The sequence below is a fragment of the Sycon ciliatum genome, chromosome 4 (assembly GCF_964019385.1).
Source record: "Sycon ciliatum chromosome 4, ocSycCili1.1, whole genome shotgun sequence".
NCBI lineage: Eukaryota > Metazoa > Porifera > Calcarea > Leucosolenida > Sycettidae > Sycon > Sycon ciliatum.
The window spans coordinates 41,563,546-41,577,079 of NC_088646.1; the positions used below are offsets into that span (position 1 = coordinate 41,563,546).

Sequence of the window (13,534 nt, forward strand, 5' to 3'; positions counted from 1 at the left end):
AGCGAATCTTTGCCGGTACAGGCATCAAGATAGCCGGTGATGGTGACACCTGGCCCACAAAGCTGGACAGCGTCATCTGGGTGCAGCCATAGGCTCAAATGCGTTCATCGAGAGGTACCTCGACTCGAAAGTAACTATTAGTTGATGCATGGACAGCACAAGTGGACCGCCTCGCCGACATTGCCGCAACACACCCCCATGCTGCATTTGCTGGCTATGTTTTTGGCCTCCGACATCGTTGGACCTTCCTTCAGCGTACCATGCCTACAATGGGCACTCATATGGAGCCCTTGCTCAGTGCTATTCGCAGCCATTTGTTACCTGCCCTGACCAAGCATGAGGCCAGTGACGTCGAGATGGATATGGTTGCGCTTCCAGCTCGATATGGAGGTCTGTCGTTGGACAACCCCGTCATCGATTCCTCCCGCAAACACACGGCATCGGTTGAGTGCACCGCTAATCTTGCAACCCAGATCGCCACAGGCGGCTCGGACCTGATAGGGAGCATCAGACAAGACCATGAAGCAAAGACTGCCGTGCAACAGCGCCACCACGCCACCCTCGACACCAAGGCTAACGAAATCCAGTCTCGGCTGCCCGAGCCGCAACAACGGGCCATGGCGTTGGCAAGAGAGAAGGGAGCCTCCAGCACGCTCACAACAATACCGGTGGCTGAGCACGGATTCTGCTTCGACGTCAAGTCCGACTTCCATGACCACGTGCGCATGCGATATTGTTGGCCACTGGACAACCTGCTGGCTTCTTGCCCATGTGGAGCACGCTACTCGGTGGATCATGCGCAGATTTGGAAACTCTCCGGCTTCATCCATATGCGTCACAATGATCCTACCGACTTTATCGCCTCATGCATGAAGGAGGTGCATTGTGACGTTGAGGTGGAGCCGAAGCTCCAACCTCTCACCGGTGAGGTCCTCCAGCGACGCACCGCCAACACCGATCCGGATGCCCGCGCTGACCTGAGAGTGAGGGGGTTCTGGACGGATAGCAGAAACGCATTCTTTGATACAAGGGTGTTCTATCCCCATGCGTCAAGCTACCGCTCCAGATCCCTCTCCTCTCTGTACCGAAGCTTTGAAGGGGAGAAGAAGCGTGCGTATGGGGAGAGAATTCTCCACGTCGAGCATGGTTCCTTCACCCCTCTGGTCTTCTCTTCCTGTGGGGGGATGGGCCACGAAGCTGCCATCACGGTGAAGAGGCTGGCAAGTGCTTTAGCCGTGAAGAGGCATGCGCCGTACAGCCAGATGGTGTGTTGGCTCAGATGCATGCTAAGCTTTTCGCTAGCCAGGTCTGCTATTCGCTGTGTCCGTGGATCACGCTCAATTCGCCGCCGTCACTTTGACCATGCCCCTGTCGACCTGGTCCGAGCAGAGGCACAGCTGGTGGTCAGCTAGACAGTTGTTATCATGTTTAATTTCTTTAGTTCTCAATCTATCATTTTCATGCCAGGCGTGAGCCAGCCCCTGGCTTAACAAAATGGGTGCTCCTTTTTAGTTTAGTTTTCTTCCTTTTAGTTTAGTTTTTCTTCTCTTCTTCTTTTTATTTTGCTTTGCCCGTACAAGAGGCTTACTTCTCCTGTTAAAAAAAAAAAAAAACGCGGTGCAAATCTCACGTTACGTGTAATTTTTAGAGGTTAAGTTACACGTGCGACGTGACGTGAAATTTTGCCTGGCAGGATTCGGGTTTAGTTCACGCAAATATCAAATCTTTCAACAAACTCGATAAAATTCCGGAAACTCACACAAATTCGGTCGGAATAACCAAGCGAAACTTCCAAAAACTCACGTCATGAACTTACGTGCGGGACAGTCAACTCACGTAAAACACGTCAAATTTTACGTGAGTTTTTTCACTTTTTGACGTAAAAGTTCACGGACGTAAGACTTTTACGTGAAACTTAACCTCTCTATTACGCGTGCTGAACAGCGCGGTCAACTGGGTACTCACAGCTCGGAGTGAGAATAACAAGGATGCAGTTTACAGGGTTATGGGCCGTTACACGCCCGATTGGTTGAGAGACTAACCTCCTCTCCCCTGACTCGCTTGTGAGGTCTGCATTCGCCACTAAGGTGAACAGGCATAGTGGTGGCCTGCGGATGCGAAGGCTAGTTTGTGTGTTTCTGAACATTCAAGCAATGCCGACGCGGATCCCGCGAATATTATTATTATATTATCCTCTTCCTGATTTTTTTTAATTTTTTAAATAATTGTATGCATAGAGATAAGAAAAATAAGCACAAGATACACTGCTGCTAGTCGCACAGCAAAGCCCACAGAAAACGACAAGATGTTACAATGAATGTAACAACACCCGTCCAAGCTAAAGGACCTACATCCCTGCAGCAGGACGGTATCTTGAAAACCCCCACACACTCACCACACGGTCATCATCCAGCTTCAGTTCAATCACAATACAGTAGTATTCTTCCCATGCAACTCCCCTGGCACTAGCCATACAATCTGAAGCTGTACGTAACCATACAAAGGCCCGCGACGCACACACCACCCCTACGTTTTTTTAACTACAAAAGAAAAGCAGTCGTAACAGCCACAGCCACATGGCCAATAAGAAAGCCAATAAGATTATATTGATAAACACACACCCAGAAGTCAGGGGTGGGAGGGTGGGATACAAACTGCACCAACGAAAAGCCACTGCGAAGTGACAGGAATGCGGTCAAGCACAACATTTTTGCTGAAGCAAAAAGTTGCAGGGAAATCCCAAAATCAGTGCGATTTTACATGGGCCCCAAATGTTCAAGTTACCCACAAAGACACAAGCTTTCCAACTCTCTTTGGCCGTTGGAAAGCGTACCATCCATCCCGGTGCTTACTCACCTGATCTATGATGCTGGTGACTAACTCCATCTGTTCAGGGCAATACGGACAACCCAAGTCACGACCACATATCGAAAACTACTGCTCGCTTGAAGACTGTATAAAGTGTATTGACTGTATTCACAAACAACAAAAACTGAAAACTGAAAACTCTCAAAAAGAAACTAAACAAGTGGTTGGACTCACCCTCCCTTTCTTGTAGTGGCTATGTATTACTATGTGCCATGAAGTGGAGACGATAAAATAATAAATAAATAAAGTGTATATAGTACCCAGCTGGTTACAGTGATGGAGAGTTACTCTTAACTCGTATCCATATGTCCATTGCCTTTCTACAAATAAATAAGAAAAAAGAAAAAAGACTAAAAAAAAGAGTAGAGAAGTTTAGAGAAGTACAAGAACGAAGAAATGGAAAAGAGAAAAGTTCTTGAGATGAAGAGCAGAGAGACAGACTGGAAAGAAGTTCTACAGAAGATATGAGAGAGAGAAGAAACGTGAGAGAATAGACAGAACGAAAATAGCAAAGACAAAGTCCACAACGAATTCAAACAATGTCGATCTTGTTCACAAGTCAACCATCAGGCAGGAACACCATCCTTCTTATGACGTACCACCACCACCACCACCACCACCACCACCAGGCAGACCGTTATGAGAACAAGTGCTGCCAATAGCACTGCACCACCAATGCCAATGTACAGACCAACCACGCTGGCTTTTGGGTAACAACAGTTCCGCTCGGCGAGGAACTGACCACCGATGGCATACCGTCTGACGATGAAGAAGCTATATAAGGAAAACAGTGACACACAGCAGCGTGTAAATAAGCGATGAGGTGATAACTGTTTCAGAATTACGAACAAGAGATGAATCGACACGTGTAACGGCTTTACCATACATGGAAGAAAAATGAATCAAGCAAGTTAACTTAGGCTGTGACGGACAATCAAAAAATCAGTGCATCACAGCCTAAGTTTACTTGCATGATTGGTTTGTTCTTCCATGTACAGTAAAGCCATCACACACACACACACACACACACACACGCGCACGCACGCACGCACACACGCACACACCGTGACATGCGGATTCAGCCCGTCCTTTTGTTCGCAATTCTGCGCCAGCGGCGTTGTCACTAAACCTGTCACACTGACACATGGTCAAATGATCACTTGCTTATAGGCCATTCATACGACGTGCAAACATTTGCACGCGTGTGACCAAGATAACACGGGCAAACCGTGATCCAGTTCACACAGTGCTTGGCAAACTTTGCAACCGTCAATGTATCCATAGTGACTCCCCGAAAATGCCGGGAAATGTTAAATTTTGAATTTTCCTTTGTTCAAGCACTGCATTTGCAGTACGCACTTTCAACAACCGACACTTTTCCTGGCGTGCAAAGATAATCGCGAGCAAAAGGGCCTCGGCCAAGATAAAAAATCTGTTGCTCGCGTGTGTCCAAGTTTATCGTATCCGAGTAAATATCCTAGGAAACGGTACTATAAAAGTAAGTTTGCCCGTCGTGTGAATGGCCTATAAGAAAGTTCCAATACCGGAGTATTTATATGTCACACATGCCAGTAGCTAGCTTGCATTACACATCACATTGCACATCACATTACACATCACGTGGATGTGGTCAGGAGAACAACCACCTGATAGCAACACCACGTAGGAGGGGATTGTAGGTGGTATTCAAACATTGCCTGTAATGACATTTTCCACACGGTTTCGCGCACTATTTGGTGCGCAAGCTACCGGATTTACGAACATTTCCGGATCAGAACAAAGTGGGCTGGAATTACCGGAGCATACCGCCACATCTCCCACCATCATGCCTTCGGGAGCTTCTCCTTTCAGACATTGCATCTAGACAGCTGGAGCGGTGCAACAGCCAATAGTGCCACCACATACACCCCCCCCCCTCCGCTTTCAAGACATTCTCCTTTGCATCACCGCTGCACACTGGCTGTGTGTATTTGAATTAACCCAAGCCTTAGCCGAATTCCAGGGAGTCTCCGTCGACAGCTTATGAAGAAGAAGCCAAAAAGATAGTAAAAAACAGAAAATGATAGAAAAGACACGGGGTGATAGCAATTTAACCCAGCGCTCTACGACAAGGCTTCTCCCAGTAGAATGAATCGTTACACCTGCTGAGCTGCCTGTCAGCCTACATGTGAGTGAGTATATGGGCAATACTGGCTCTGTTACACGTCACCATGGAAACGCAATTTGAATATCTACCAGCTGGTATTGTCCTTCAACGCTCATTGCCGCCAAACACCTTCTTCACTGGCGGTAGCCATAACAGTTAGTACGCTACGCATTTACAATTTACAGTCGTCCCTCTCTAATCCGGCACCTTTTGCTACGGCGTTTTCTGCTGGATTAACGAGGGTGCTGGATTATGAAATCCTGCCCTCTGACCCGGCCCTACCGAATTGCATGCATGTATCATACGTCAAAACGCAGGGTTTTTCCGTGTCGACCCAAGTATTTGGTGCACGGCTTTATATTCTCAACTGTTCTCCAGGAATATACACAGTGATAAAGTAAAACAGAGAACATGTTCACATGTACTCTTGCACACATACGCACACACACCTGAAAATTGGCAGGACACTACTCCTTGCTAAAATAAGAAAGTATTGTTGACTGCTTAGCCGTTGTCTCCTGGACAACATTGACCCTCTTGAGAAGGCCACGCAAGCAGTCGACATCATGCAGGTCGAACGTTGTGGTTAGTTGTAGAACGTCAGTACCGTCAGTCAGTGTCGTGCAATGTTATCGCATGAGCTGATTGTTTAGAAACTGGTGGTGTTAGTGGACAGTATAGCGTAACTTGTAGTTCCTTGGTCTTTCTCTTTGTATTAAGTGAGTTAGGGTTCGGAAAAGTCCTAACAACCAACCCAACTGAACTCTCCCGCGCGAGGTCGAGGACAGTTGTCAACTGAACTGAACTCTGAAGTGGCCCCGCGCGCGCGCGCGGCACTGACCAGACTGGCCTAGCCTGGCCTGGCAAGGAGTGCACCTGTCCAGTACGCGATACACGACTGCCGGATTATGAAATCAAACTACGTGCAGTTTGAGCCATTCGTTTCAAAAAGTCACTGCCGGAGGCGGAATTCAAGTGCCGGATAAAGATGTAGGAATTGAACGAAAAAAATCGGTTTCGTCAGAAAGTGCGCCGGTTGGCAAGGGTTCCGGATAAACAAGTGCGGAATTAGAGAGGGACGACTGTACATTCAAGTGCTCTGTGACTGCCTTGTATTCACGGTTACTTCCCTGTGTTCATTGTAAGTGCATGTACATGCATATTATACTGTACATACATTCTGACTACAGTGTCTATTGTACTGTACATACATTCTGACTACAGTGTCTATTGTACTGTACATACATTCTGACTGCAGTGTCTATTGTATTGTACATACATTCTGACTGCAGTGTCTATTGTACTGTACATACATTCTGACTACAGTGTCTATTGTACTGTACATACATTCTGACTACAGTGTCTATTATACTGTACACACATTCTGACTGCAGTGTCTATTGTACTGTACACACATTCTGACTGCAGTGTCTATTGTACTGTACATACATTCTGACTGCAGTGTCTATTGTACTGTACATACATTCTGACTGCAGTGTCTATTGTACTGTACAAACATTCTGACTGCAGTGTCTATTGTACTGTACATACATTCTGACTGCAGTGTCTATTGTACTGTACATACATTCTGACTGCAGTGTCTATTGTACTGTACATACATTCTGACTACAGTGTCTATTGTACTGTACATACATTCTGACTACAGTGTCTATTGTACTGTACACACATTCTGACTACAGTGTCTATTGTACTGTACATACATTCTGACTACAGTGTCTATTATACTGTACACACATTCTGACTGCAGTGTCTATTATACTGTACACACATTCTGACTGCAGTGTCTATTGTACTGTACATACATTCTGACTGCAGTGTCTATTGTACTGTACATACATTCTGACTACAGTGTCTATTGTACTGTACATACATTCTGACTACAGTGTCTATTGTACTGTACACACATTCTGACTACAGTGTCTATTGTACTGTACATACATTCTGACTGCAGTGTCTATTGTACTGTACATACATTCTGACTGCAGTGTCTATTGTACTGTACATACATTCTGACTACAGTGTCTATTGTACTGTACATACATTCTGACTACAGTGTCTATTGTACTGTACACACATTCTGACTGCAGTGTCTATTATACTGTACATACATTCTCACTGCAGTGTCTATTGTACTGTACATACATTCTGACTACAGTGTCTATTGTACTGTATATACATTCTGACTGCAGTGTCTATTGTACTGTACATACATTCTGACTACATTGTCTATTGTACTGTACATACATTCTGACTACAGTGTCTATTATACTATACATACATTCTGACTGCAGTGTCTATTGTACTGTACATACATTCTGACTACAGTGTCTATTATACTGTACATACATTCTGACTACAGTGTCTATTGTACTGTACATACATTCTGACTACAGTGTCTATTGTACTGTACATACATTCTGACTACAGTGTCTATTGTACTGTACACACATTCTGACTACAGTGTCTATTGTACTGTACATACATTCTGACAGCAGTGTCTATTGTACTGTACATACATTCTGACTGCAGTGTCTATTGTACTGTACATACATTCTGACTACAGTGTCTATTGTACTGTACATACATTCTGACTACAGTGTCTATTGTACTGTACATACATTCTGACTGCAGTGTCTATTGTACTGTACATACATTCTGACTACAGTGTCTATTATACTGTACATACATTCTGACTGCAGTGTCTATTATACTGTACATACATTCTGACTACAGTGTCTATTGTACTGTACACACATTCTGACTGCAGTGTCTATTATACTGTACATACATTCTGACTACAGTGTCTATTGTACTGTACATACATTCTGACTGCAGTGTCTATTATACTGTACATACATTCTGACTGCAGTGTCTATTGTACTGTACATACATTCTGACTGCAGTGTCTATTATACTGTACATACATTCTGACTACAGTGTCTATTGTACTGTACACACATTCTGACTGCAGTGTCTATTATACTGTACATACATTCTGACTACAGTGTCTATTGTACTGTACATACATTCTGACTACAGTGTCTATTGTACTGTACATACATTCTGACTGCAGTGTCTATTGTACTGTACATACATTCTGACTGCAGTGTCTATTGTACTGTACATACATTCTGACTGCAGTGTCTATTGTACTGTACATACATTCTGACTACAGTGTCTATTGTACTGTACATACATTCTGACTACAGTGTCTATTATACTGTACATACATTCTGACTACAGTGTCTATTGTACTGTACATACATTCTGACTGCAGTGTCTATTGTACTGTACATACATTCTGACTACAGTGTCTATTGTACTGTACATACATTCTGACTACAGTGTCTATTATACTGTACATACATTCTGACTACAGTGTCTATTGTACTGTACATACATTCTGACTACAGTGTCTATTGTACTGTACATACATTCTGACTACAGTGTCTATTGTACTGTACATACATTCTGACTGCAGTGTCTATTGTACTGTACATACATTCTGACTGCAGTGTCTATTATACTGTACATACATTCTGACTGCAGTGTCTATTGTACTGTACATACATTCTGACTGCAGTGTCTATTATACTGTACATACATTCTGACTACAGTGTCTATTATACTGTACATACATTCTGACTACAGTGTCTATTGTACTGTACATACATTCTGACTGCAGTGTCTATTGTACTGTACATACATTCTGACTGCAGTGTCTATTGTACTGTACATACATTCTGACTGCAGTGTCTATTATACTGTACATACATTCTGACTACAGTGTCTATTGTACTGTACACACATTCTGACTGCAGTGTCTATTATACTGTACATACATTCTGACTGCAGTGTCTATTATACTGTACACACATTCTGACTGCAGTGTCTATTATACTGTACATACATTCTGACTGCAGTGTCTATTGTACTGTACATACATTCTGACTACAGTGTCTATTGTACTGTACATACATTCTGACTGCAGTGTCTATTGTACTGTACATACATTCTGACTACAGTGTCTATTGTACTGTACATACATTCTCACTGCAGTGTCTATTGTACTGTACATACATTCTGACTGCAGTGTCTATTGTACTGTACATACATTCTGACTGCAGTGCCTATTGTACTGTACATACATTCTGACTGCAGTGTCTATTATACTGCACATACATTCTGACTGCAGTGTCTATTGTACTGTACATACATTCTGACTGCAGTGTCTATTGTACTGTACATACATTCTGACTGCAGTGTCTATTGTACTGTACATACATTCTGACTACAGTGTCTATTGTACTGTACATACATTCTGACTGCAGTGTCTATTGTACTGTACATACATTCTGACTGCAGTGTCTATTGTACTGTACATACATTCTGACTACAGTGTCTATTGTACTGTACATACATTCTGACTGCAGTGTCTATTGTACTGTACATACATTCTGACTACAGTGTCTATTATACTGTACATACATTCTGACTACAGTGTCTATTGTACTGTACATACATTCTGACTACAGTGTCTATTATACTGTACATACATTCTGACTGCAGTGTCTATTGTACTGTACATACATTCTGACTGCAGTGTCTATTATACTGCACATACATTCTGACTGCAGTGTCTATTGTACTGTACATACATTCTGACTGCAGTGTCTATTATACTGTACATACATTCTGACTACAGTGTCTATTGTACTGTACACACATTCTGACTGCAGTGTCTATTATACTGTACATACATTCTGACTACAGTGTCTATTGTACTGTACATACATTCTGACTGCAGTGTCTATTGTACTGTACATACATTCTGACTACAGTGTCTATTGTACTGTACATACATTCTGACTGCAGTGTCTATTGTACTGTACATACATTCTGACTACAGTGTCTATTGTACTGTACATACATTCTGACTACAGTGTCTATTGTACTGTACATACATTCTGACTACAGTGTCTATTGTACTGTACATACATTCTGACTGCAGTGTCTATTGTACTGTACATACATTCTGACTGCAGTGTCTATTGTACTGTACATACATTCTGACTACAGTGTCTATTGTACTGTACATACATTCTGACTACAGTGTCTATTGTACTGTACATACATTCTGACTACAGTGTCTATTATACTGTACATACATTCTGACTGCAGTGTCTATTGTACTGTACATACATTCTGACTACAGTGTCTATTGTACTGTACATACATTCTGACTACAGTGTCTATTATACTGTACATACATTCTCACTGCAGTGTCTATTGTACTGTACATACATTCTGACTACAGTGTCTATTGTACTGTACATACATTCTGACTGCAGTGTCTATTGTACTGTACATACATTCTGACTGCAGTGTCTATTGTACTGTACATACATTCTGACTGCAGTGTCTATTGTACTGTACATACATTCTGACTACAGTGTCTATTGTACTGTACATACATTCTGACTGCAGTGTCTATTGTACTGTACATACATTCTGACTACAGTGTCTATTATACTGTACATACATTCTGACTACAGTGTCTATTGTACTGTACACACATTCTGACTGCAGTGTCTATTATACTGTACATACATTCTGACTGCAGTGTCTATTGTACTGTACATACATTCTGACTGCAGTGTCTATTATACTGCACATACATTCTGACTGTAGTGTCTATTGTACTGTACATACATTCTGACTGCAGTGTCTATTATACTGTACATACATTCTGACTACAGTGTCTATTGTACTGTACACACATTCTGACTGCAGTGTCTATTATACTGTACATACATTCTGACTACAGTGTCTATTGTACTGTACATACATTCTGACTGCAGTGTCTATTGTACTGTACATACATTCTGACTACATTGTCTATTATACTGTACATACATTCTGACTACAGTGTCTATTATACTGTACATACATTCTGACTACAGTGTCTATTGTACTGTACACACATTCTGACTACAGTGTCTATTGTACTGTACATACATTCTGACTACAGTGTCTATTATACTGTACATACATTCTGACTGCAGTGTCTATTGTACTGTACATACATTCTGACTGCAGTGTCTATTGTACTGTACATACATTCTGACTACAGTGTCTATTGTACTGTACATACATTCTGAGTGCAGTGTCTATTGTACTGTACATACATTCTGACTGCAGTGTCTATTATACTGTACATACATTCTGACTACAGTGTCTATTGTACTGTACATACATTCTGACTACAGTGTCTATTGTACTGTACTTACATTCTGACTGCAGTGTCTATTGTACTGTACATACATTCTAACTGCAGTGTCTATTGTACTGTACATACATTCTGACTACAGTGTCTATTATACTGTACATACATTCTGACTGCAGTGTCTATTGTACTGTACATACATTCTGACTGCAGTGTCTATTGTACTGTACATACATTCTGAGTGCAGTGTCTATTGTACTGTACATACATTCTGACTGCAGTGTCTATTATACTGTACATACATTCTGACTACAGTGTCTATTGTACTGTACATCCATTCTGACTACAGTGTCTATTGTACTGTACATACATTCTGACTACAGTGTCTATTGTACTGTACATACATTCTGACTGCAGTGTCTATTGTACTGTACATACATTCTGACTGCAGTGTCTATTGTACTGTACATACATTCTGACTGCAGTGTCTATTGTACTGTACATACATTCTGACTGCAGTGTCTATTGTACTGTACATACATTCTGACTGCAGTGTCTATTGTACTGTACATACATTCTGACTGCAGTGTCTATTGTACTGTACATACATTCTGACTACAGTGTCTATTGTACTGTACATACATTCTGACTGCAGTGTCTATTGTACTGTACATACATTCTGACTGCAGTGTCTATTGTACTGTACATACATTCTGACTGCAGTGTCTATTGTACTGTACATACATTCTGACTGCAGTGTCTATTGTACTGTACATACATTCTGACTGCAGTGTCTATTGTACTGTACATACATTCTGACTGCAGTGTCTATTGTACTGTACATACATTCTGACTACAGTGTCTATTGTACTGTACATACATTCTGACTACAGTGTCTATTATACTGTACATACATTCTGACTGCAGTGTCTATTGTACTGTACATACATTCTGACTGCAGTGTCTATTATACTGTACATACATTCTGACTACAGTGTCTATTATACTGTACATACATTCTGACTACAGTGTCTATTGTACTGTACATACATTCTGACTGCAGTGTCTATTGTACTGTACATACATTCTGACTGCAGTGTCTATTGTACTGTACATACATTCTGACTGCAGTGTCTATTGTACTGTACATACATTCTGACTGCAGTGTCTATTGTACTGTACATACATTCTGACTACAGTGTCTATTGTACTGTACATACATTCTGACTACAGTGTCTATTATACTGTACATACATTCTGACTACAGTGTCTATTGTACTGTACATACATTCTGACTACAGTGTCTATTGTACTGTACATACATTCTGACTACAGTGTCTATTGTACTGTACATACATTCTGACTGCAGTGTCTATTGTACTGTACATACATTCTGACTGCAGTGTCTATTGTACTGTACATACATTCTGACTACAGTGTCTATTGTACTGTACATACATTCTGACTACAGTGTCTATTGTACTGTACATACATGTCGTAACCGGGTATCCCGCTAGTAGTAGCGTTCAGCCGCAATATACGGCTACTGCCCAACCACTCACACAACAAGGTCACCGTAACCTAAAGGACGTTTATTGCCCCGGACAAGAAGAGGGAGAAACGAGAAGTGACCCTAGCGGCTACGAACACCTCCTATTGTAAGCTTAGCTAAAAACATGAAGTAAACATCAGCGCGGGTTATAATGCAATAGCGAACGACAATGCCAGCTGAGAAGCAGTTACGCTGCTAATGTATTGTTCAGTGCAACAGCAATAGCACCGGCTATACGGTGAGGTCCTATGTTGTCATCAGCGGGACTAAGAGTACTCAGTACTAGTACGGACGTACATGTATATGCGCACCAGACCATAACGACGGTGACAGGTATGAATATGTCGCACTGTCACCAACTGATTTGTCAGGGGAGAGCTAGAGGCAAGATGATGGCGGCGTGGATCAATACTACTACTAGTACATTACAACAAGTACACAGATGTAGAGGTAAGGGGATACGTAGTCGTTAGGACAGCTCTGCATGCATGATGCTCGCGGCCAACAATAATAATAACATACATCTAGTCATGAGTAGGAAAAGTCACAGTTGTAGCATTGCCGGATATGACATCTCCCCCGGCTTCGCAAAAGACACGTCCTCGTGTTTTGCAAAGGTGGAATAACTAACAAATGGAAAAGACTGTACAGAGAGTCCGCGTAGCGCAAGCAATGAATGGAGGGGAAAGAAGGGAATTTAAACCTACCCAACGTATTTCAC

At 42.1% G+C, this 13,534-nt stretch overlaps 1 protein-coding gene across 1 annotated transcript in view; it reads right to left on the reverse strand.

The window, feature by feature from the left end:
* Window positions 1-3,066: 3,066 nt before the first annotated feature.
* LOC135816230 (uncharacterized) overlaps window positions 3,067-13,534 on the reverse strand; it is a 124,031-nt gene continuing 113,563 nt past the window's right edge. Inside the window, exon 7 of the mRNA XM_065329639.1 lies at window positions 3,067-3,642. Within this exon, the coding sequence (XP_065185711.1) occupies window positions 3,506-3,642 (137 nt within the window). The 3' untranslated portion in view covers window positions 3,067-3,505. The remainder of the gene's footprint in view (window positions 3,643-13,534) is intronic.